At 43.1% G+C, this 26,671-nt stretch overlaps 1 protein-coding gene and 1 long non-coding RNA gene across 3 annotated transcripts in view; one reads left to right on the top strand and one right to left on the bottom strand.

Annotated features, from left to right (window-relative positions):
* LOC140187888 (uncharacterized) overlaps positions 1 to 7,985 on the top strand; it is a 29,450-nt gene extending 21,465 nt beyond the window's left edge. The window contains exon 3 of the long non-coding RNA XR_011883171.1: positions 12 to 7,985. This is a non-coding gene — a long non-coding RNA (uncharacterized lncRNA). The remainder of the gene's footprint in view (positions 1 to 11) is intronic.
* LOC140187885 (protein phosphatase PTC7 homolog) overlaps positions 1 to 26,671 on the bottom strand; it is a 106,947-nt gene that overhangs the window by 6,815 nt on the left and 73,461 nt on the right. Inside the window, exon 5 of one of the 2 annotated variants that reach the window (XM_072243707.1) lies at positions 7,455 to 7,584. In XM_072243707.1, coding sequence (XP_072099808.1) covers positions 7,455 to 7,584 — 130 coding nt within the window. Of the gene's footprint in view, positions 1 to 7,454; positions 7,585 to 20,828; positions 21,348 to 26,671 lie in introns of those variants that run through there. The other variant, XM_072243708.1, reaches the window with a different exon arrangement.

The raw sequence follows: 26,671 nt of genomic DNA, 5'->3' as shown, positions 1-26,671 counted from the left end.
TTCTTTCATAGATGTGGATACCACTGGTAAAGCCAGCAATTACTGTCAACTTCGAATGTCATCGGAAAGAAGAATTTTTCTGAATCATTTCAAAGGGCAATTCATAAACAAATATATTGTTGGATCTGGAGTCACTTTCAACCTGTGCACATTGTGGGACAGTCTTCATTTAGAGTCATAGAGTCATAGTAGAGCAGAGAAACCCTTCGGCCCATCCAGTTAGTTCATGTTGAACCATTTAAACTGCCTGCTCCCATACCTGAAGACATAAAACAAGTACACAAATTTTGCTACTTAGGAAGCTGTGACATCAGATGGCAGGTGCAACTTGGACATCGAAAGAAGAATAGGGATGGCAAAAGACACCTTTACGAGAATGAAGAGTATACTGACCAATACTAAACTAGGCATGACAACCCGCCTCAGAGTACTGAAATGTTACGTTTATCCAGTTATGTTATATGGCTCAGAATGTTGGACAATATCTAGTAACATGAGGAAATGAATTGTAGCAGCAGAGATGTGTTTTTTGAGGAGGATACAAAGAATATCATGGACGAAACGAATATCTAATGAGGATGTCATGAACAGAGCAAACACAAAAAGAGAAATAATGTATGAGATCATGAAAAGGCAACGTAACTTCATTGGACATGTGATTAGGAAAGAGGAGTTAGAATGCACGGTAATTATAGGAAAGATTAAGGGAAGAAAGCAAGAGGAAGACAAAGACAAATAATGATGGAGACAGCAGCCAGAGAACTAGAAATGAATACCAATGAATTGATCCACTTGACCCGAAACAGGAGTGTGTGGGCCATGGCAGTCAAAACCCAAACTGGGCGTGGCACCTGATGATGATGATAATGCTCCCATACCTGCACCAGGACCATACCATCCAAACTCCTCTTAAACACTGAAATCAAGCTGCATGTACAAACTTAGTTTTTTTCTCTGTTATAAGACTACTGAACCTCACAATCTACCTCATTATGACCTTGCATCTTATTGTCTACCTGCACTGCACTTTCTTTGTAACTGTATCATTTTAATCTCTATTTTGTTATTAATTTCCCTTGTTCTACCTCAACACACTGTGTAATCAATTGATCTGCACAAATAATATGCAAAGCAAGCTTTTCAATGTGATAAATCAATTTCAATAGTATACAGGTTGACTACCTCGAATCCGGCAATCAGTAATCTGGTTCCACTGCTGGTTTAGACATAATTTTTGCAAGCCAAATTTCAAATATCCTGCATCGCTGCATGAACCTGCCACCACTGTTTTGTTGGCAGCATTAGCAGAATCAGCTGTTGGCACAATCTTTAAAAGAAGCAAGTTGTTTCTCTGCGTTATTCTGCATTTATTTTTAATAACCTGTGCTTATCTTGCCCTAGAAATGTTTTCATTGAATAAAGGAAGCACTTCTCATGGTGTAAAAAGCCATAAGAAGTACTTCCTTTGAGGAAGATAAGGTGGAAGTTCTGAAAAAACTTGACAGTGGGGTATTTGTGAAAAGCATATGCGACTTGTATAACATTGGTTTTTCCAGTTTATGACATAAAGAAACAAAATGGATAGTTTACGGGAATGGGCAAAGAAGTGGCAAATGAAACACAATGCTGAAAAGTGTATGGTCATGCACTTTGGTGGAAGAAATAAAAGGGCAGACTATTATTTAGATGGGGAGAGAATTCAAAATATAGAGATGCAAAGGGACTTGGGAGTCCTTTTGCAAGATACCCTAAAGGTTAACCTCCAGGTTGAGTCGGTGGTGAAGAAGGCAAATACAATGATGGCATTTATTTCTAGTGGTATAGAATATAAGAGCAGGGATGTGATGTTGAGGGTCTATACGGCACTCATGAGACCACACTGTGTACAGTTTTGGGCTCCTTATTTTAGAAAGGATACACTGAATTCAGAGAGGGTTCAGAGAAGATACACGAGAATTATTCCAGGAATGAAAGGGTTACCGTACGAGGAATGTCTGGCAGCTCTTGGGCTGTATTCCCTGGAGTTCAGGAGAATGAGGGGGGGATCTCACAGAAACATTCCAATTGTTAAAAGGCCTGAACAGATTAGATATGGCAAAGTTATTTCCCATAGTAGTGGAATCCAGGACAAGAGGGCACGATCTCAGGTTTGAAGCACATCCATTTACAACAGCATTGCAGAGAAATTAACTTTAGTCAGAGGGTGGTAAATCTGTGGAATTTGTTGCCTTGAGCAGCTGTGGAGGCCAAGTCTTTGGGTGTATTTAAGACAGAGATAGGTTCTTGATTAGCCAGGGCATTAAAGGGTATGGAGAGAAGGCAGGGGAGTGGGGATGACTGGAAGAATTGGATCAGCCCATGATTGAATAGTGGAGCAGACTCGATGGGCCAAATGGCCTACTTCTGCACCTACATCTTATGGTCTAAAAAAGAAAAGTTGCTCCAGTTCTTTGCTGACAGTGAATCAAAAACACAGATCTGTGTAAGAAAAATAATTAAAGTTTGAAGATGGTCACAACTAGATAACGTTCTCATAAAGTGGTTTATACTCCACATCACAAAGGCATATAACTGTCAGGAGAGATGGTGAAAGAACAAGCAACATTATTTCATGAAGAATTACGACTGGATAATGAGTGTGATTTCAGCATTTCAAGCAGCAACATGGCAAAAAATTTCGTGCAATATGTGGTGAAAAATGGTCAATAGATAAGGAAGCAGCTGCTGAGTTTACTAAGTTAGCTTCTGATGAAAATTTAAGACCCAAGCAGATCTACCATGTGGTCAAAACTGCCTTATATTGGCATTGTACTACAAGAACAACACTGACAAAAGTTGTAAAATAATGCTGATTTTAGATAACTGCTCTGAACGTGCAAAAGTAAAGAATAATGTTTACGCTATCTTGGTAAAGAATAATGTTTATGCTATCTACCTGCCACAGAACTGTACATCATTAATTCAATTCATTGAATTAATCCGTCATCTAATTTGTAAAGGGTAATTAAAGAAAGGGTAAGGTGATCATCAAGTGGGTTAGAGGTGTTTATTTATTTAATCCTAACCTAATCACCTGTAATTCGGCAAAATCACTAATCCAGCACTGCTCAGGTCCCAATCATTCCGGATTTGTAATAGTCAACTTCTAATGCCTCATTACCAGTGCCGCTTTCTAAATAACAAAAATTTAAATGAGCTGTCGCTGTGGAATTCAAATCCCTGTCTCTTGATCAATACTTGAGACCACTGCATTAACTTCACAAAGTTACTACTGGAACTTCAGTCAATAACTGAGCCAAAACATTCACTGCCTGCAAACTCAGACCAACAGCAGTAGAGCAGGAAGCCATTTGTGCTTCTCCTTTGGAAATCAGAGCACAGAGACAGGAATTTCAGGCCAGTATGTTCACACTGTGCTATTCCTGGAGCACCAAGCTTACCCTGCTTTGCCTGTTCTTCCTAAATATTTAATACCTTGCTTGGAAGAAATCTCATTGAAGACTGACAAAAAACAAAATGCAAAAAGTTGACTCAAATAGCCACAGTAGCATATATGAAATAACAACTCAAAGTACCGCCACACAAAGAGTCTACACTTCCCTTCCAGGATATGACAAGGTATCCAGATTGCAGAATGCTAACTGACCCATGGGTAAATCAGAGCATCTCTATTTCCCCTTTTACCACTGCATGCATACATTTCAGCAAAGTTGGGAAGTTGAGAAGTTATTCACGAAACCCATGAAGTTATTCGGGAGGTCTAAAAGAAAGCCATGAGATTGCTCACAGACAAAGGTGAAGGGGAATCCTAAGGGCTTTCAGATATATTAAGACCAAAAAGACAGAAAGGGTCAAAATTGGTGCCCTGGAAGATCAGAGTGGTCATCTATGCATGGAGCCAAAAGAGATGGGGGAGATCTTAAATGTTTTTTTTCATCTGTATTTTATTCGGGAGACAGAAACAGAATCTATAGAAGTAAGGCAAAGCAGCAGTGAAGTCATGGACTGCAAACTGAAGAGGAGGTGGTGTTTACTGTCTTAGTGTGGCTAAATCCCTAGGGCCTAACAAGGTCCCTTGGACCCTGTGGGAGGCTAGTGCAGAGAATGCAGGGGCCCTTGCAAAGACATTTAAAACGTTTTAGCCATGGTCGAGGTGCCAGAGGATTGGAAAATAGCTGATGTTCTGTTGCTTAAGAACGGCTCTAAGGATAAGCTAGGTTAGTATAGGCCGGTGTGCTTGACATCAGTAGTGAGTTAATTATTGTAAGGTATACTAAGGGACCTTATATATAAAATTAGGATTAATAGGGACTGATTAGGAATAGTTAACATGGCTTTGTGCATGGTAGGTCGTGTCTGATTAATTTTATAGCATTTTTTGAGGAAGGTACCCAGAAAATTGAGGAAGGCAAGGCAGTGGATAGTGCCTACATGGACTTTCACAAGACCTTTGACAAAGGCCTGCTTGAGAGGTTGGGTAAGAAAGTTCAGTCACTTGGCATTCAAGATAAGGTAGTATATTGGAATAGAAGCAACACACATCAAAGTTGCTGGTGAACGCAGCAGGCCAGGCAGCATCTCTAGGAAGAGGTATTGGAATAGACACTGGTTTCGTGGGAGAAGCTAGAGAGTGGTAGTAGACGGCTGCCTCCCTGACTGGAGGCATGTGACTAGTGATGAGCTGCAGGGGTCAGTGCTGGGTCCGTTGTTGTCAGCTATATCAACAACAATCTGAATGACAATGTGGTAAACTGGATCAGCAAATTTGCAGATGACACCAAGATTGGGTGTGAAGTGGGAAGTGAAGAAAGACTATCAAAGCTGGCAATGGGATCTGGAGCACCTGGAAAATGGGATGAAAGATGGAATTTAATGCAGACAAGTGTGATGTTTTTCACTTTTGGAGGACAAACCATGGTAGGAGTGTGGTAGAACACAGGGGTCTGGGAATACAGTTCCATAATTCCTGAAAGTGGCGTCACAGGTAGATAGAGTCGTAAAGAAAGCTTTTGGTACATTGGCCTCCATAAATCAAAGTACTGTATTGGGGTGTTATGTTGAAGTTGCATACTACAGTACTGAGGCCTAATTTGGAATATTGTGTGCAGTTTTGGTCACGACCCTACAGGAAATATGTCAATAGATTGAAAGAGTGCAGAGAAATCTACAAGAATGTTGCCAGGACTTGAAGAAGTGAGTTATAAGGAAAAGTTGAATAGAGACATAGAGGAATGAGGGGAGATTTGAGAGAGGCATATAGAATTATGTGGGGTAAATGCAAGCAATCTTTTTCCACTGAAGATGGGTGAGATTGTGCTCTGTGACTCTATTACCACAAGAGCAGAACTCTGTTAACAATACATATAGATCCAAATTTGCTTTTGACAAATCTGTTAGAGTTCTTTGTGGAAGTAACAAGCAGGGTGGACAAGGAGAGGCAATGGATGACATTTACTTGGATTTTCAGAAGGCATTTGATAAGGTGCCACGTGAGGCTGCTTAACAAGATAAAATCCCATGGCATTACAGGAAAGATACTGGTATGGATAGAGGAATGGCTGACAGGCAGGAGGTAGTGAGTGGGAATAAAAGGGGTCTTTTCTGGTGGGCTACCAGTGACTAGTGGTGTTTGTTAATGATTTAGATAATGGAATTGATGGCTTTGTGGCAAATTTTGCAGATAACATGAAGATAGGTGGAGGGGTAGGTAGTGCTGAGGAAGCAATGATACTGCAGCAAAACTTAGACAATTTGGAAGAATGGGCAAAAAAATTGACAGGTGGAATACAGTGTTGGGAAATGTATGATGCATTTTGGTAAAAGGAACATAAATGCAGACTATTATCTAAATGGGAAGAAAATGGGAGGTACAGAGTGACTTAAGAGTCCTTGTGCAAGACTCCCAGAAGTTTAATTTACAGGTGGAGTCTGTGGTAAAGAAGGCAAATGCAATGTTGGCATTTATTTCAAGGAGAATAGAATCTAAAAGCAAGGAGATAAAGCTTTATAAACCACTAGTCAAGTCATACTTGGAGTACTGTCAACAGTTTTGGGCCTCATATCTCAGAAAGGATGTATTGTCATTGGAGAGAGTCCAGAGGAGGTTCACAAGGAGGATTCCTGGAATGAAGGGGTTAACATACGAGCAGTGTTTGGCAGCTTTGGGTCTGTACTGTCTGGAATTTAGAAGAATGTGTAGGGATCTCATTGAAACCTACCGAATGTTGGAAGGACTAGTCTGGGTGAATGTGTAGAGGATGTTTCCTCCGGTGGGGGTATCCAGAACTGGAGGGCACAGACTCAAAATTGACGGCTGATCCTTTTGAACAGAGGTAAGGAGGAGTTTATTTTAGCCGGAGAGAAGTGAATCTCTGGAATGCTCTGCCACAGACTGCGGTACAGACCAAGACTGTGAGCATACTTAAAGCGAAATTTGGTAGTTCCTGATTGGTCGGGCATCAAAGGTTATGGCGAGAAGGCAGATGTATGCGGTTCAGTGGGATCTGGGATCCCTGGTCTTTCTTTCCCTGTCCTTCTATCTAACATACCTTTCCTGTACTCTTTAAACACCCTCTACTTGTCTGATGTGGACTTTGCCAGAAAAAAAAGGCAATCCCAATTAGCGCTGCTTATTTTCCTGTCTAACACCCTCATAATTTGCCCTATTCCAGTTTGAGACTGTCCCTCAATAACAATACCTATTCTCATCTATGGCTATCCTATAAATTACAGGAAGGATATAAATAAGGTTGAAAGAGTGCAGAGAAGGTTTACAAGGATGTTGCTGGGACTTGAGAAACTGAGTTACAGAGAAAGGTTGAATAGGTTAGGACTTTACTCCCTGGAGCGTAGAAGAATGAGGGGAGATTTGCTGGAGGTATATAAAATTATGATGGGTATAGACAGAGTGAATGCAAGCAGGCTTTTTCCACTGAGGCTAGGGGAGAAAAAAAATAGAGGACATGGTTTAAGGGTGAGGGGAGAAAAGTTTAAAGAGAACATTACAGGGGGCTTCTTCGCACGGAGAGTGGTGGGAGTGTGGAATGAGCTGCCAGATGAAGTGGTAAATGCGGGCTCACTTTTAACATTTGAGAAAAACTTGGGACAGGTACATGGATGAGAGGTGTATGGAGGGATATGGTCCGGGTGCAGGTCAGTGGGACTAGGCAGTGAAATGGTTTGGCACAGACACGAGGGGCCGGAAGGCCTGTTTCTGTGCTGTAATGTTCTATGGTTCTATAGATTTGATTATACTTCAAGTTAGCCATACAAACAACTAGGCTAAACTCAATTCTATTTCATGCAACAAACTGCAATAAAAAAGGATGTTCTGAAGAATCACATGAATGACTTCTCACTGTATAACCATAAATCCACAGCCAGAAACCTCTGCAGATTAATATGTCCCGGAAAATTAAAGACTTTTATCTTGTTCACAGTAGCAAAGTGCTTACCTTGGACATTCAACCCATTCTCACAGGCACGTTCTGCAAAAGGGGACATGTAGTTTGGATCATATGCCAGTTGCTGGGCCTGTTCTGCTATGTTCTGCACTGTTTCTTTCATGCTCTCATAATTAGAATCCTGTAACAAAACATTACCATCAAGTTGAATAAAACGATCTTTACAGCAATATTTATCCATAATAAAAATGTCTACACTGGTTATTTGGTAAAAATGATTGGCTGACATGATTTATTGGACACAGTACATACTGTGACGATTTCCCTTCTGGAGAAGTTGTACAGACTCTCCTACAAAAAGTTAATTGCTGTCACACCGCCTTTCTTAATTTCTTAATTCCTCCATCCTGATCAAAAAGGCGCAATAGCGCCTTTATTTCCTGCGGAGCATGAAGAAAGCTCACCTCTGTCCCAGGATACTGACAGACTTTTACTGCTGTACCATTGAGAGCATACTCACCAACTGCATCTCAGTGTGGTATGGCAATTGCCCCGTATCAGACCGCAAAGCACTCCAGCGTGTAGTGAAAACTGCCCAGCGGATTATCGGCACCCAATTGCCCACCATTGAGAACATCTACCATGCGCAATAGCTGTCGTGGTCTGGTCCGCCAAGTCCATATTCCGGTTCACGGTCCGGTCCATCAACCCTTGCTCCAGGTTTTCCTATCTACCCTGTTTCTGTTCTTGTTGAGCTCTAATTGAGTCAGCTGATGCTCATTGGGGCCGGCTGCATAAATACCTTCAGAGACACACGTGTGGCTGCTGGATTGTTCTTGTCCTTACTCCTTGCTCTGCCTTCTGTTTCCTTGCCTGAAGCCCTGCCTTGTCTTGCCGGTAACTCTTGCCTTGTCTGAAGTTCTCGTCTTGCCTTGCTTTGCCAGAAGCCTTGCCTTGTCTTGCCGGTAACTCTTGCCTCATCTCGCCTGCAGTCTTGTTCTGGAGCCACCCTGTACTGATTGGCCCTCATCAATTGTGGGATTGAGTTTAAGAGCTGAGAGGTAATATTGCAGCTATATAGGACATTGGTCAGACCCACTTGGAGTATTGTGCTCAATTTTGCTCACCTCACTACAGGAAGGATGTGGAAATGATAGAAAGGGTGCAAAGGAGATTTACAAGGATGTTGCCTGGGTTGGGGAGCATGCCTTATGAGAATAGGTTGAGTGAACTCAGCCTTTTCTCCTTGGAGCGATGGAGGATGAGAGGTGACCTGATAGAGGTGTTCAAAATAATGAGAGGCATTGATCTTGTGGATAGTCAGAGACTTTTCCCCAGGGCTGAAATGGCTAGCACGAGAGGGCATAGTTTTAAGGTGCTTGGAAGTAGGTACAGAGGAGATGTCAGGGTTAAGTTTTTTTACGTAGATAGTGGTGAGTGCGTGGAATGGACTGCCAGCAGCAGTAGTGGAGGCAGATACGATAGGGTCTTTTAAGAGACTCCTGAATGGCTACATGGAGCTTAGAAAAATAGAGGGCTATGGGTAAAGCCTAGGTAGTTCTAAGGTAGGAACATGTTCGGCACAGCTTTGTGGGCTGAAGGGCCTGTATTGTGCTGTAGGTTTGTTTCTAAATGCAGCTTCTGCTTCAGTAGTCCAGACAAAATTTTTGAGTGTATTTGTTGACATGCCAAATCTCTTCAAACTCCTAATGAAGTATACTCACTGTCTTGCCTACTTTATAACTGCATTGATGTGTTGGAAACAGGTTAGGTCCTCAGAGACCTTGACACCCAGGAACTTGAAACTGCTCACTCTATCCACTTCTGATCCCTCCTATGAGGATTGGTATCTGTTCCTTTGTCTTACCCTTCCTGAAGTCCACAATCAGCTCTTTCGTCTCACTGACGTTGAGTGCCAGGTTGTTGCTGTGACACCATTCCACTAGCTGGCCTATCTCACTCCTGTACGCCCTCTCATCTCCATCTGAGATTCTACCAACAATGGTTGTATCGTCAGCAAATGTATAGATGGTATTTAAGCAACACAGTCATGGGTATAGACAGAGTAGAGCAGTGGGCTAAGCATACACCCCTGAGGAGCACCAGTGTTGATCATCAGCGAGGAGGAGATATTATCACAAATCTGCACAGATTGTGGTCTGTCGGTTAGGAAGTCGAGAATCCAATCGCAGAAGAAATTTGTGCCGGTGGGTGAGGTGGAGGGCCAAATGAAGCTCGTGGCAAGAGCTTCCATTATATACTCCTCCATGGTGGAGGACAAGTACCAAGCAGCAGGTCAATGGCACAGTCACAGGGTCAGTGAGGTGGAAGAGCCGAGGCCTTTGCCTTGCTGAAGACCTCTTCTAATTCCTTATCAACACAGGGGAGATCATCCAGTCTGTGTGTTGCTATCTCCTCCAGACTCCTGAGACTTATTGGTGACAGGGGTGATTCAACAGGCTGCAGAGACCTCTCTCCGAGCTCACAAATTTCATTCTGTGGAAACAGTGGCCGAATCAGAGTGTGACAGGCAACGGCAGTGTGGTGTTACAGAGGGTTCTTGCATCTGGGGAATAGGCTTCGAGGATCGGCATAAAGAAGTCTTTAATTTCCTTGAGGCCTGGCGCCGGTTCACTTCAGCTTAATGGCAAGTCTCCCAGATTGCTCGGGCATTTCCTTGGTCTTCTCCTGACCTAGAAATTCCCTCTCTCTAGTTCCTGTAGGATTCTAACTTGACTGTGTCAGGACTTGCACTGTCCCATTGGCCAGAACCGCTTGTCCGCTCAAGGTCTGGACTAGGCATCCAGAAGCTCTCAGGTTCCTCGCACTGAAGCCTGCCCTCTTATAGGTCGCTGGTCATCAGACAGCCAGGGTGTTGGAACACCATGCCATAATTAAAGCCTCTTATAATAATTTTCCCCTCTCTCCAGTCCAGATAGGTTATGCTAGGACAGCCAAGGGTACCTGAGAATCAGAGGTATGAGTGGAGAGTCAGTCAAGTAGCAACTAATGTCTTCCACATGATCCCCTATCCTCATCTGCAATTTCACAGTCTGTTGCTGTACCTGCCCAGAACCTAGCGATCAGCTGTCCAAGACAGTTGCGGGCATGGACTGGCTCAACTCTGATGTAGGTTGAACGGACAGGCTTATTATACGTTTGTAAATCCAGAAAATTACCCGCTGCCCCCAAGTCTGCAAAAGCCTTCACCTGCCTAAAGTTCTTAGCTCAAGTGAACTCCGCTTTCAGCACGAAGTCAGAAACTGTGGGATTGCATACTGTGGCTGACACTGGACGGTCTTAGCAGTTCTCCAGGTGGCTGCAGCTTCAAACATTCGATCTGCAGGTCATCTGCTTCTCTGCAATAAAAACAGCCACCTCGACTCCAATGCCGGGACCTTTCATCAGCAGAGAGTCTAGTGCAACTGACCTGCATGGATTTTGGTCATGGCCTGAGGTTGGGGAGTGGAACTGCAATGCTAGGAACTGGGCTCACACCAGCTTTCTTTGACCTCCTGAAGTGGCCCCACTTTCACTCTGCCAGACGATTATTGAGGCAGATGGACTGGTCGATGAGAACTTCTAAGTTCTCTGCTGGCTCTCCTGTGGCAAGGGCATCCTTCAGTTCATCTTGGAGTTCGTAGTGGTAGAGTATAGCCAAGGATTCCCCGTTCCAACCACTCCTCTGGGCCAAGGTCCAAAATTCGATCGTGTAATCAGCTGCTGACCATCCACCCCCACCCCTGTCGAATATTCATCAGGCGGCCTGAGGCTCGGCTGGCTCGGGCGGGGTAATGAAACAGCTTCCTCATGGTGGCCATGAACTCCTCTGAATTCACGCAGAACTCTTGACCTCAGGCCAGGGCTCTTCCACTCTGGAGAGAGATAATGAAGGCCACTTTCCCGTGCGTTGGAGGAACTGGGACAGCTGAAGTTTAAATACTAATGAGCATTGAATGAGGAAGCCACAGCAAGAGCCCGGGTTACCGTCAATTCTCTTGGGGTTGGAAGATGTACTGGCTCTACAGCAGGACCAGCTGGCTCTCCCAAGTGATTTTGGTTTCCTCCTTGCAAAGGTTGACCAAAGCCACCTGGAAGTCATGAATCTCCAGGCTCAGTCTGGAAATATCTTCGTAGTGGCTAGTAACAGCAAACAATAGACTCTAAAACATAGCTTGGTCCAAGATGGCTCAATTATACCATGGCGAGAATCCTTGACAGGGGCGGCTTGGACCCAAATGTTGGAATATCTGAGGCTGGGATTGAGACACGGTCTCAAATGGGATCGAGAAACTGAGCACAAAACAAACACTAGGTTTATGACTGAGCACTGAAGCTATGTTCAGGTCTTCCTTAAATACTCAATTCTTGGCAGTCAAAACATCATTATTAATTAACAGGGAAGTCCTATGCCCTTAAAGATGCTGCTCAGCTATCCATACTCTGGAGAGTTAGAGTGTTTTAATCTCAGAAGCTGTTACGAGATGGCCTTTAAATGTTGCTATTGTACCCACCCCAATCACTATTTCTGGCAGTTGATTCCAATTACACACCATTCTTTGCATGAAGAAGTTGCCCCTAATATCCCTTCTAAATCTCTCACCTCTGTTCTGAAACCTATACCCTCTTGTTTTTAACATCTCTCTGGGGGAAAAAAGACTATAGCACACCTCAATCTTATTGATGTCTATCAAGTCACCCCCTCAATTTCCTACATTCTAGGGAATAAGGTCCTTATCTACGTTTGTACATAATCTGTTCTTGTATCCTTGTAACACAGAACCCCAAATCCAGACAATTTCCTTATTGGTCCTACATCCTATAGTCGTACTGGTGCTACGATACTGAGGTATGATTAAGTAAACAAAAGGAAGAATATGATAGGTATAGAATACTGAAAATAAGTAAGGCCTTTTTTGAGTATAGAGCATATGGGAGGGAGGGGCCTACTTAAAAAGGGTGGTGGGGTGCAAAAGAGTAATGAAGAACAGAGGGACAGTTATATACAAGTCCACAGATCCTTACAGGATACACAAGAGACTGCAGATGCTGGAGTTTGGAATAACAAACGATCTGTTGGAGAAACTCAGTATGCCAAACAGCATCTGTGGTAGGAAAGAAAGTGTCAATGTTACAAATTTAAACCCTGCACTGGAACTGAGGTCCTGTTTGTCATAGATCCATAAAGATGGCAGCATATGGTGGTGGTGAAGGAATATCAGGTGCTGGCCTTCATCAGAAGGTACAAAGATAATAACACAAAGATCACGGCACAACTTAATGAAACCCTGGTGAAGGCACAGCTGAAATATACGTAAGCTTTAGTTGTCACACCAAAAGGAGAGTGAGACTGCATTGGAGAGATGTTGGCAGAATGTTATTTTTCATTCTGGGTCTGTTTCCCAAGGAACAGAGGTGGCTGGGGTGGCGTCATGTTAAGATGACAAAGGTATGAGTAGCATAATAGGGCAGATAGTGAAAAACTGCTTTTCCCATAACGAAGACAATCAAAACCAGGAGGCATAGTTTAGGTTAAGAACCAAGAAAATTTAGAGGTGACCTGAGGGAAAAAAATCACCTAGTGCATGGCTGTAATCTGGAACATGCTGTCTGGGGTAGTGCAATGCAGTTCTCTCACAACGTGACAGAAGTGAATAAGCAGTTGTAGTGCAAAGGCATAGGCTACAAGTTAACATAGAAGTTCTGGTCAATGGGATTATCATAGATGAATGCTTGATGATCAGTATAAACATGATAGGTCGAAAGGTCCATGTTCCAAAGTGCATATAACTTAATAAAGTGCTATAAAGCTGTCCATAGAGTAGATGGGTGGCTGGAGAATTAGGGCAGTTAATGAGCACAGAAGATAGTACTGTACTGTACAGAAACATGTCCTTCATCTCACTACCTCTATACCAACTATGATGCCAATCTGACTAATCCCATCTGCCTGTACGTGGTCAATATATTCTTACATTCCCTGTCTGTTTCTCTATCTGTCCAAATGCCTTTTAAATGCTGCTGTCATATCTGGTTCCACCACCTCCCCTCAGCCTCCAGAGAAAACAACACTGTCTAATTTCTCCTTATATCTAACACTGTCCAATCCTGGTGCACCTCTTCGGAACCTGCCTGGAATGGGTCCCCAAGGGAAGAGACAATTTGGTGGTGTTGAAGAGGCTTTTAAATAGACACATGAATGTGGAAGAAAGGGAGGGATACGGATGAAGCACAGGAGGAGGACATCTAGTGCATCAAGATAAGCACAACATTGTAGGCTGGATGGCCTGTCCAATGCTATATTGTTCTATGAACCCTCTCCAAAGCTTCCAAATCCTTCCTGAATAACTTGCACACTATACTACAAATGTGGCCTAACTTAACAGATTTTATGCAGCTGCAGCATAACATCCCAATGTTTACATTCAGTGTCCAAGATCTGATCTCCCAAAGTGCAACACCACACAGTCACGGAGTCAGAGTTGTACAACACAGTAAAAGGTCTCATTAAAGCTCATCCCATTTCCCAGCACTTGGCTACATCCTTCTGAACTCTTGTCATCCATATACCTGTTAAATATACCTTAAATTTACTGTATCTAATATAGCTGCCTCAAAAACTTCATCTGGCAGCTGGTTCCATATATCTTGTCTGGATTAAACTCCACCCGCCATTTCTCCGCCCACACATCACCCTGGTCTATATGCTGCTGTATCCTTTGACAATCTTCCTCACTGTCCACAGCTCCACCAAATTTTGTGTCGTCTGGAAACTTAGTCATCAGCCCACCATTCAAATTATTTATACACATCACACATAACAGAAATCCCCAGACTGATCCCTGTGGAATACCACTACCCAGAAAAACCCCCCTCCACCTCTGTTTCCTGCGATCAGAAACTTGGGGTACGAGTACACTGGGATGATTCATTTGGATGCTGCCTGGAACAGAAAGCATTAGCTATAAGGAAAAGATGGACATACTTAGATTGTTTTCTCTGGAGCATCAGAGGGAACCCAAACAGACATAAAATTATGTGGGCTATTAATAGTGTAGGTAGTCATCTTTTCCCCCACAGTGCAGTTACCCTAAAGGACATAGGCTTAAGATAAGAGAGGGAAAGTTTAAGGGAGATTTATCTTGATCAACACAGAGTGTGATAGGTGTTAGTTTGATTCGCAGCTCTCAGACATCGCTAAACATTCAACCCCCTCCACTACCAGTACACAGTGACTGCACAATGCACCAAGGTCACCGATCAACCAAATGAAGATGGTTGGGTTGGACATTTCTGAGAAGCTCCTGTACTTGTACATCACAATTGCTGTCAATACCCTCTTAACAACCATAACTATTTTCTTTGTCTAAGAGACATTCTAGTTCCTGGATGTCTGTGAATTTCAGTTTTGTTACCATTCCTTGATATCTAAATAATACCTTGTTCCAACAGCAGTCATTCCTACATTAGATTAAAGATAGGTGAACCAAGCCTGAGAATCCCAGTGACTCAAATCTAAACAGATGAAAAAGGAGAGTTTTGTTCAGCCTCTTTGACAACTCAACAGCCCATTTATACAAAGCAGCCTGGTGCATCACTTTGAAGCACTGATTGAACCCTATGAACTTCAGATCATGCTCGTTTTGAAGAGCCCTTGAGATCTGATGAACTTGAAGAGGGCAGAGGAGTAAGCTAAGTTGTTGGCTACTTCAAAGCAGGAACATTTGGGGGAATCAAATAAATGATTACGTTGTTCTCCATAAACTGAATTCATGGGGTAGCAACAGTTTCAAAAGGAAAACATTTTGATGTTGAAATTTAGTTTTTAACTATCAAGGGTGGGGCCTCCCTGATTGGATATTTACAGAGCCAGATTGAAACTTGCTTTGCAATATGGGAAGAGAAGCCTTCTTGTTACAGTTACAGGCACACCACCAGTCACTCAACCAATGGTCAACCTCTCGGTATGCAATTTTGGTTCTGTGCCTCAGCAGTTCCTGCAATAAACGGAATGGCAAAAATAAACACAAGGTGGTTCTTCAGTAACATTGGTTCAAGTGCTGGAAAATGGGATTAATACGGGTGGATGCCCATTGGCAGATGTGGACATTATGAGCTAGGTGCCGTGCTTTCATTGCGTACCTGCATGCACCATTTTACACAAAGCTATGCTCCCTGCTTTAAAAGGCAGAAGTACAAAGCAATGCAATACTTAGCATAAAGCTCTGAAAAGCAGCTGTCTTGTTCAGCTTTCTCACTGAACTGACACTTCCCAACCACCAAAAAAGGGAAGAAGCACTGTGCAGGGTGCTAAAACTGCCTTCCAGACATGAGAAGAGAAATCCATTTATTTTATTTACTCTAGTGAACTGTAATACAATTATTCCACTGCCCATTGCCCCAATTATAGCAAAACCGTGATGACAAGACCCTGTCCAGATAGATTTACAACAAACCACCACCCATTAGGGCAAGCAAAGTAATGGGTAGAGGAATGTACTCTAGACTTATCCATGTAGAGCTCACGATCTAACCTAATGGAGACAAGCAACAAGTTAACAACTCATTATTGTTTTCAGTGGCTAATTTAGGGGCATAAAGGTTAGACAGTGGTAAGGTCAGAAAAGTGCAGACATGGCTTCTGCTCTCTTTATTCCCATTAGTAGTACAATGCAGTACAATCACATTGCTTGGCCAAGAGTAGCACATTACCTCTTCCATAGCAGCCCCATAGCCTGCAAGAGAGAGCACGTTGCAATATTTAGATTGTGCAGAAAATATGGCTGAGGTGCCTTTGAGGATATGATTAGATTGCAAGTAGATGGCGTAGAGAAAACAAAAAATCCTGCTGTTTTTGAAAGTTGATAGAAATCAAAAAGTTCACAGCATTCGGAAGCTTCTGCCAATTTGGCTCTGCTTAGATAATAACCTTCCTGATATTCATTGATCCTCTGTACGTCATGTTAGGAATACTTTGTCTGAAAACAAAACTGCAGGCTGGCCCTGTGGCAGATTCAAATGGTGATGTAAATACACCAACATATGGAAACTTAGTTTAAGAGATGGACAGGGCAGAATTCTTAATACATTCGGGTTTTGATGCTTTAGGAATGATAGAGGGGCCAGCTGGTGGCACAATGACATCAACGCCAGACTCTGGAATGGAGGTTCCCGGGTTCGAACCCAGTCGGGTCCACTCCCGAGTACGCTATCCGTCCGTGCCGGGTTGAGTGTCGAGATCGCAACTCGACCTGGTAAAATAAAGGGAAAAATACTGCGAAAATGTCTGTGTGAGGAGTGGCGTGCCACACAGTCTCTCTTTCTCTCTCTCTCTCGCTCTGCGCCTTGTAAAGGCATGAAAAAGACATTGTCCCACCAACATTGTACACGCACGCAGGCATGCAGACACATGTGCACAGATGCACATGCAAAAGAAAAGGAATGATGGAGACGGAGATAAAAAATGGTAATGGTGGGGTTGGGAGGCAAGAAGGGACAGCTGCACTCAAGGAACATAATGGAGAACTCATTCATTAAATCTATATGGGTAGAGCTCAAAAATAAAAATGTGCAATCATTCTGATGGTATTATACTAAAAACCCAATGGCCTCCAGGATATTGAGGAATACCTATATGGGAAAATTAAGGATAGGTTTAAAAATACCAGCTCTTTTGTCATAAGTATTTTCAAATTCTGCAGTATGGACCTCCTTAGTGAGAGGTTTAGATATAGAAACACAGAAATGTAGAAAACCTACAGCACAATACAGGCCCTTCGGCCCACAAAGTTGTGCCAAATATGTCCCTACCTTAGAAATTACTAGGCTTACCCATAGCCTTCTATTTTTCTAAGCTCCATGTACCTATCCAAAAGTCTCCAAAAAGACCCTATCGTATCTGCCTCCACCACTGTTGCCGGCAGCCCATTCCACGCACTCACCACTCTCTGAGTAAAAAACTTACCCCTGACATCTCCTCTGTACCTACTCCCCAGCACCTTAAACCTGTGTCCTCTTGTAGCAACCACTTCAGCCCTGGGAAAAAGCCTCTGACTATCCACACGATCAATGCCCCTCATCATCTTATACACCTCAATCAGGTCACCTCTCATCCTCCGTCGCTCCAAGGATAAAAGGCTGAGTTCACTCAACCTGTTTTCATAAGGCATGATCCCCCATCCAGGCAACATCCTTGTAAGTCTCCTCTGCACCCTTTCTATGGCTTCCACATCCTTCCTGTAGTGAGGTGACCAGAACTGAGCACAGTACTCTAAGTGGGGTCTGACCAGGGTCCTATATAGCTGCAACATTACCTTAAACTCGATCCCACAATTGATGAAGTCCAATGCACTGTACGCCTTCTTAACCACTGAGTCAACCTGCGCAGCTGCTTTGAGTGTCCTATAGACTCAGGCACCCAAGATCCCTCTGATCCTCCACACTGCCAAGAGTCTCACCATTCATACTATATTCTGCCATCATATTTGACCTACCAAAGTTAACCAACTCACACTTATCTGGGTTGAACTCCATCTGCCACTTCTCAGCCCAGTTTTGCATCCTATCAGTGTCCCGCTGAAACCTCTGACAGCCCTCCACACTATCCACAACACCTCCAACCTTTGTGTCATCAGCAAACTTACTAACCCACCCCTCCACTTCCTCATCCAGGTTATTTATAAAAATCATGAAGATTAAGGGTCCCAGAACAGATCCCTGAGGCACACCACTGGTCACCAACCTCCATGCAGAATATGACCCATCTACAACCACTCTTTGCCTTCTGTGGGCAAGCCAGTTCTGGATCCACAAAGCAATGTCCCTTTGGATCCCCTGCCTCCTTACTTTCTCAATAAGCCTTGCATGGGGTACCTTATCAAATGCTGGGGCAGACGGGGCAGAATTTGTTTAGGCGCATCCAAGAGGTTCTTTATATCAGTGTGTAGATAGCCCAGTGAGAAGACAGGCGGTTCTGGATCCGGTATCCGGAAAAAGGCCTACTCAGAGGGAGAAGAGTTAGAGGAGATTGATTATAATTCCTTAAATTATAAGATTGTTATCGATAGGATACTGTACATCTTAAATGGAGACAACTCTTTTTCCCTTTCTAGGAAGAAGGAGAGCCTGTGATATGTTGAATTACTGGGTGAATGATTAGTCTTTGGGGTACTGCAAGTCTGTGTCTTTGTTGATGCTTTGTTACACGCTTGAGTGCTTGGCGGGGGCGCCGATGCTTTTATTTTGCTGGTGGGAGAGGGGGGATCGTTGCTTTGTTGCTGCTTATGCGTGGGTGGGGGGAGCTGGGGGGTCTTCAGGGTTCTAACATTTAAATGTCATTCATTCTTTGGAGCACTCCTCTGTTTTCCTGGATGTCTGCAAAAAAAAAGAATTTCAGGATGTATTTTGTATATATTTCTCTGATATTAAATGTACCTTTGAAACCTTTGAAATATGAACCCTGCGAAGAGTATCACAATGGAGTAGGACAAACTACATGAGTACGAGGCAGGAACTCGGGACAGTTAATTGGGAACATCTGTTTTTGGCAAGGCTGCAATGGACATATGGAGTGTGCTTAAAATCCATTTGCACAGAGTACAGAAAATTATGGACAAGAATGATGAGGAAACCTTGGATGTCATGAGAGGTGTTGAATTTAGTCAAGAAGAAAATGGAAGCATATGTAAAATCAAACACAGCCCTTCCCTGGAACAATATGATTGACTCTTGACTTCACACACCACCTTAGTGTGACTTTGCATCTTACTGTCCACCTGCACTACACTTTCTCTGTCTGCAGCACTATTCTGCACAATTGTTCTGATCGGGGATAAAAGAAGAATCATGTGCCTGGAATTGGAGGAGATAGGGGAGGTAATTAATGAATACCTTGTTTCAGTATTCACCTGTGAGAAGGACCTTGAAAATATGAGGTCAGCATAGAACATGTTGATATGTCATTGTTCTTTTGAAAAACATTATGATGGATAAGACCCTAGGGCTGGATAGGATATAACATTACCACAGGAGGCAAGGGAAGAGATTGCTACACCTTTAGAAATGATCTTTGTGACTGAGGTAATGCCAGAGGACTGGAAGGTGGCAAATGTTATTTCATTGTTTAGGAAATATGTTAGTATAAAAGCCGGTATTATAGACAAGTGAGTGCTGCATTAATGGTGGGCAAGCTATCAGAGAGGATTCTTATAGACAGGATTTACAAGCGTTTGGAGAAGCACAGTCTGATTATGGATAGTCAACGTGGCTTTGTGAGGGGCTGGTCAGTCCTTGTGAACCTGATTGAATTCTTTGAGGAAATAACGAAACATACTGATGAAGGCAGAGCAGTGGATGTGGTGCATATCGATCTTAATAAGGCATTTGACAAGGTTCCCCATTCAGAAAGTTAAGGAGGCATGGGAACCAGGCAAGCCTGGCTGCTTGGATTCAGACACAAAATGCTAGTGGAACGCAGCAGGCCAGGCGGCATCTATAGGAAGAAGTACAGTTGACGTTTCGGGCTGAGACCCTTGACTACTTCTTCCTGTAGATGCTGCCTGGCCTGCTGCATTCCTCCAGCATTTTGTGTGTGTCGTTTGAATTTCCAGCATCTGCAGATTTCCTCATGTTTGCTTGGATTCAGAATTGGCTTGCCCACAGAAGACAATCAATGTTCATACATTCTGCCTGAAGTCGGTGACTAATGGTGTTCCACAGAGACCTGTTCTGGATCCCCTGCTCTTTATGATTTTTAAATGACTTAGATGAGGAATTTAAAGGATGGGTTAGTAAGCTTGCAGATGATAGAAAGGTTGGTGGAGTTATGGATTGTGGAGAAGGTTGTCATTGGTTACAATGGGACATTGATATGATGCAAAGCTGGACTGAGAAGTGGCAGATGTAGTTCAATCTGGAAATGTGAAGTGATTCACTTTGGAATGTTGAACTTGAAGGAAGAATAAATGGTTAACGGCAGGATTCTTAATAGTGTGAAGGAACTGAACAACATCCAAGTAGATGAGGACAAAACAATGATCTCATTTGACATCACCTCTCTGTTCAACTCCATCGATCTGAGCCTAGCCAAGGAAAGTTTAATAGATCTGCTCTCCAATGAAGAACCAAACAGTGGGAGACTAAGCAAGGACAGTATGTGCAAACTGGCAGAGTTCTGCTTATGTACTTACTTTAACAGCATGCTTTACAAACAGCTGAAAGTAACAGCAGTGGGTTTGCCCATCTCCAGGTTCATAGTAGAGACCGTCATGCAAAATTTAGAAAAGACGGTGTAGCCAATTACAAACCCTAAAAGTTGGGTTCATTACATTGATGATACCATTATGGCGACAATAAAGTATGAAGTACAAGTATCCATAAAGTAAAGTATACCATTGATGATGATGATTGTGAAGACACGCAGTCCTCTTTTATTGTCATTTAGTAATGCATGCATTCAGAAATGATACAATATTTCCTCCAGTGTGATATCACAAAAACAGGACAAACCAAGACTGAAAAAACTGACAAAACCACATAATTATAACGTATAGTTACAAACTGTGTAACAATACCATAACGTGATGAAGAAGTCCGTGAGCACAGTAAAGTTCAAAGTCTCTCAAATGTCCCACATCTCACGCAGACGGGAGAAGGAAGAAAAACTCTCCCTGCCATGCCGACCACAGTCCGACTCTGAGTCATCCGAAAACTTCGAGCTCTGATCAGCTCTCCGACACCGAGTACCGAGCACCACCTCTGTCTGAACGATTCGACCTCCTTCTCGATCGCCAAAAGCAGGCAAGGCCGGGGATTTGAGGCCTACCCTCCGAAAGATTCCCGACCTCACAGTAACAACAGCAGCCAACGGGCGTTTCAGAAATTTCTCCAGATGTTCCTCTGTGCTTTCACATCCATTCTCCATCAAATCAGAATTGTCCACGGCCCCTATTTAACAGATACCACATCATTTTTCACCGGAGAGCTGCGCACACGCAGGCGCGCCGCCATCTTCTCCTCCCACCTTTGTCATAGTAAAATGCAGTGAGCTTGAGATAAGTTATAAATTAATCACAGTTTTGGGCTCCATATCTCAGAAAGGATGTGTTGACATTGGAGAGTCCAGAGGAGGTTCACAAGGATGATTCCAGGAATGAAGGGATTAACATATGAGGAGCATTTGGCAGCTTTGGGCCTGTACTCACTGGAATTTAGAAGAAAGCAGGGGGATCTCATTGAAACCTACCAAATGTTGAAAAGACTAGATAAAGTGGATGTGGAGAGGATGTTTCTTATAGTGGGGGTGTCCAGAACTAGAGGGCACAGCCTCAGAATTTAGGGGCGACCCTTTAGAACAGAGGTAAAGAGGAATTTTTTTCAGCCAGTGAGTAGTGAATCTGTGGAATGCTCTGCCACAGACAGCCGTGAAGGCCAAGACCGTGGGTATATTTAAAGTGAAAATTGATCGTTTCCTGATAGTCAGGACATCAAAGGTCATGGCAGGTGCATGGGTTTGAGTGGGATCCCCGATCAGCCATGTTGGAATAGCGAAGTAGACTCGATGGGGTGAATGGCCTAATTCTGCTATGCCTTATGGCCTTCTGATCTTATGTGTTCGACGATATTAAGTACAGAATGGAAACAGAAACTGACTGAAAACCAGCATTCATGGACATTCTGGTCAGTAGAAACACAGACAACACATTGGCAACGTTTATTGTAAGGGAACACATACCGATCAGAGCAAAGCACACAAAATGCTGGAGTAACTCAGCAAGCCAGGCCATATCTATGGACTGCTGAAGGGTTTCAGCCCAAAACGCCAACTGTACCTTTTCCCATAAATGCTGCCTGGCCTGCTGAGTTCCTCCAGCATTTTGTGTGTGTTGCTCAGATTTCCAGCATCTGCAGATTTTCTCTTGTTTGTGGTTTGGCATACAGATCAGACCTAAATTATCACACCAACAACCCAAATGCACACAAGAAGAACGGTATCAAAGCTTTGATCTGAAAAGCAGAGACACACTGCAGCACAGCAGAGCTAAAGAATAAAGAGGAGGAACATCTCTTTACAATATTCATACAAAATGGATACCCACAGAACTTCATACAATGATGCCTATGAGGTTGACAATGCATCAAACAAGAAGCAACCAAATGGATTGTCCTTCCATACTTCTGAAATATCTTGGAAAAGAAGGCCCAGCTGCTCCAGGAACATAGAATTTCAGTTGCACATAAGCCAACCACAACATTTGGGAGAGTATTTTGCAGACCAAAAGAATGAACCAAGCTGTTAGACAGGACCAATGTGGTCTACAAAATCCAATGCGGCAAATATTACTTCACCCAAACTGGAGAAAACGATCCACACGGATCCATGAACATCAACTGACTGTAAAGCGGTGTGAAGACAGAAAGGGACACAAAATTCAACGAGTCATCAGTGAAAGTCATGGCACAAGCAAACACGCAGCATGCAAGGGAATTGCTAGAAATATGGTTTTCCGTGAACAATTCCGTAAACAAACACGTAGACCTCAATCCTACTTATGAACCAATTCAGGCAAAATTTTAGATCACAACACATGAAATTTGCCACACAACCAATCAGCGACAAGATTTCCTCCCCACATCACAACTGAGCTTACGAAATGGCGACCATTCAGCTGATTAACAAGTATATAAAGGCCAAGCATTTGGGGAACACACCATTCCCATGGGGGATAGGAATTAAAATGGTTGGCTACCTTGGCAAGTAAGATTAAAGAGAATCCAATACAAACATCAGGAGCAAGAGGATAACTAGGGAGCGGGTATGACCACTCAAAGATAAAGAAGCAACATTTACTTGGACGCAGATGATGTGGCTGAGGTCCTTAATGAGTACATTACATCAGTATTTACCAAGCAGAAAGGCAAGCAGGGGAGATCAGTGCTGAAAGTATTAATATACCAGAGGAGGTAGTGTGGGATATCTTAAAGAGCATTGACATGGATGTCTCTAAGGCCTACTGGAATGTTCTTTAGATGCTGTAATTTGATTCGTCTCTACCACTTCCACACACACACATATCACCCTCTTTCCTCTCTCGCTTTAAACCTTTGCCCTCTAGTTTTAGACTCCCTGAGAAAACCCTGTAACCATTCACCTTATCTGTGGCCACCTGATCATGTGCAGTCATGGCCATTAAACAGCGGAAGTGTGTCAGGCACTGGAGCCTCCCTGTCCTCAGTGATATCAGAGCCAGGCACTTATGCAGGTGTAGTTGTCAGGGACACAGGAGGCCTCCCTGCTTTCCCACATCCCAGAAGAGAAGCATATCCTGCATGGCATCCGCACTGCTCCAAAGGTGCAATAGGAAAGAAATGAGAAAAATTAAATGAAAAAATATATTACCTACAGCTTCCATCGAAGCCTTTATAAGCCAAGGCCTCAACTCCTCACTCTAACACTGGCCCACTCATGCAATAGCTGCTCTGATAAACGTAACTCCTTTTTGTTGGTCTTTGCCAAGTGCCTAATTATGCACAATCGAACCTCTCATCAGGAACTCTGGCATGCAGAATGTCAACACTGTCCCTGCTCGCTTCTTTTGAAATCTTTCTCCTGCTACGCAATCCAATGTCTCCTCGGGAACTGTGCTGTTCAGAATTAGAAATTTCCAACACTAGGGACATGCAAATAAGGTGAGTTCAAAGGAGATGTGCAGAACAAGCTTTTGTTTGCAGTGAGTGGTGGGTGCCTGGAAGTGCTGCCAGGGACTGAAGTGGCAGCAAACATGAATGATTTTTAGGTAGCTACTTGAATGGAAGGATATGGATTTGTGTAGCAGAGGGACTAGATTAGTTAGGGTTTTAATCATTAATTTAATTAGTTTGGCACAGCATCCTAAGCTGAAAGCCATGTTTCCGTGCTGTACTATCCTATGTTTTGTATAGTTTCCTGAAAGTGGTGACTGAAGGTGATGAAAATAGCATTTGGTGTGCACTGAGTATGGGAGCTGAGGTGTTATTTTAAAGTTGTACAAGTAAAGATGTCACTCAGCTGGAAAGTGTTGGAAGATACACATGAATATTGCCAGACTTGAGGGCATGAATTATAGGGACAGATTGAACAGGCTAGCACTTTATCCCTTGGAACATAGGAGACTGAGGAATAAGACCATAAAACGTAAGAGCAGAAGCAGACCATTCAGCCCATCAAATCTTTTCTGCCATTCCATAATGGCTGATCCCATTCAACTCCATACACCTGCCTCCTTTGATGCCCTGACCGATCAAGAAACAATCAACTTCCACCTTAAATATACCCATGGACTTGGCCTCCAGTCCAGTCTGTGGCAGAGCATTCCACAAATGCACTACTCTTTGTCCACAAAATTCCTCCTTACCCCTGTTTTAAAAGGTTGCTCCTCAATTTTGATGCTGTACCCTCTAGTTCTGGATACTCCCACCACAGGAAACATCCTCTCCATATCCACTCTATATAATCCTTTCAACATTCGGTAGGTTTCAATGAGATCCCCCCATATTGTTCTAAATTTCAGTGAATACAGGCCCAAGGGTGACAAACACTCTTCATAGGTTAACCCTTTATTCCCAGGATCATCCTTGAGAACCTCCTCTGGACTCTCTCCAATGTTGACACACCCTTTCTGAGATATGGGGTCCAAACCTGTTGACAATACTCCAAGTGCGACCTGACTAGTGTCTAGTAATGGCTCAGCATTATCTCCTTTTATATTCTATTCCCCTTGAAATAAATGCCAACATTGCATTTGCCTTCTTTACCATACACTCAACCTATAAATTAACCTTCTGAGAGTCTTGCATGAGGACTCCTAAATCCCTCTGCACCGCTGATGTTTGAAACTTCTCCCCATTTAGATAATAGTCTGCATTATTGTTCCTTTTACCAAAATGCATTATCGTACATTCCCCAACACTGTATTCCATCTGCCACTTTCTTCCAATTTGTCAAAGTCCTGTTGCAATCGCATTGCTTCCTCTGCACTGCCTACCCCTCCACCTGTCTTCGTATCATCTGCAAATTTTGCCACAAAACCATCAACTCCATTACCCAAATCAATGACAAACAATATGAAAAGTAGTGGTCCCAATACTGGCCCCTGAGGAACACCACTAGTCACTGGAAGCCAACCAAAAAATACCCTGCTTATTCCCACTCGCTGCCTCCTGCCTGTCAGCCATTCCTCCATCCATGCCAGTATCTTTCCTGTAATGCCATGGGATTTTATCCTGTTAAGCAGCCTCATATGTGACACCTTATCAAATGCCTTCTGAAAATCCAAGTAAATGACATCCACTGCTTCTCCTTTGTCCACCCTGCATATTACTTCCTCGAAGAACTCCAACAGAATGGTCAGGCAAGATTTCCCTTCACAGATACCATGCTGACTTTGACTTATTTTATCATTAGTCTCTAAGTACCTTGAAACCTCATCCTTAATAGTAGACTCCAATACTTTCCCAACAACTGAGGTTAGGCTGTTGATGTTCAGTCGTTTGAGTCCAACTCTTTGTGACCTCATGTATTCCTGCACACCACGTTTCTTGTTGGAAACTGCCTCCCCAAGGTCATATGCATTGTCTGAGTAATATTATCTATCCATCGTAGCCTCTGTCGTCCTCTCCTTCTTTTACCTTCTGTTAACCGTCTGTTCTACCTAACATGAGTCTTTTCTATGGAATCTTATCTTCTCATAATGTGGCCAAAATACTTGAGTTTTTCTTTTACAATCAGGCCTCCTAGTGAGCAGTCTGGCTGTATTTCTTCAAGTATTGACTTGTTGGATCTTCTTGCCGTCCAACAAACAGTTTCCTCCAGCATCCAAGTTCAAAGGCGTTGATTCGTTTGTATTCAGCCTCACTAACAGTCCAGCTCTCACGGCCATACATCACACCTGGAAATACCACAGACTTGATAATACTAGGTTAGGTTAACTGGCCTATAATTTCCTTTCTTTTGCTTTCCTCCCTTCTTAAAGAGAGAAGTGACATTTTCTTATTAGAGGTGTATAAAATCAGAAAGGACACAGATAGGGTGAGTCTTTTTCCTAGAGAAAGGAAGTAAAAAGGAAGCATAGCAACTTCTTTATGAAGAGGCTGGACAGTCTATGAAATGAGATACCAGAGTAAGTGGTTGAAGCAGTTAAAATAGTATAATTTAAAAGACATTTGAACAACAGATGTTATATAGATAAGACTGTGAGAGGGATATGGGCCAAGCACACACAAATGGGATTAGC

The sequence above is a fragment of the Mobula birostris genome, chromosome 25 (assembly GCF_030028105.1).
Source record: "Mobula birostris isolate sMobBir1 chromosome 25, sMobBir1.hap1, whole genome shotgun sequence".
Lineage (NCBI taxonomy): Eukaryota > Metazoa > Chordata > Chondrichthyes > Myliobatiformes > Myliobatidae > Mobula > Mobula birostris.
Note: the sequence above shows the minus strand (reverse complement) of the source record. Positions and strands in the feature narration are given on the sequence as shown.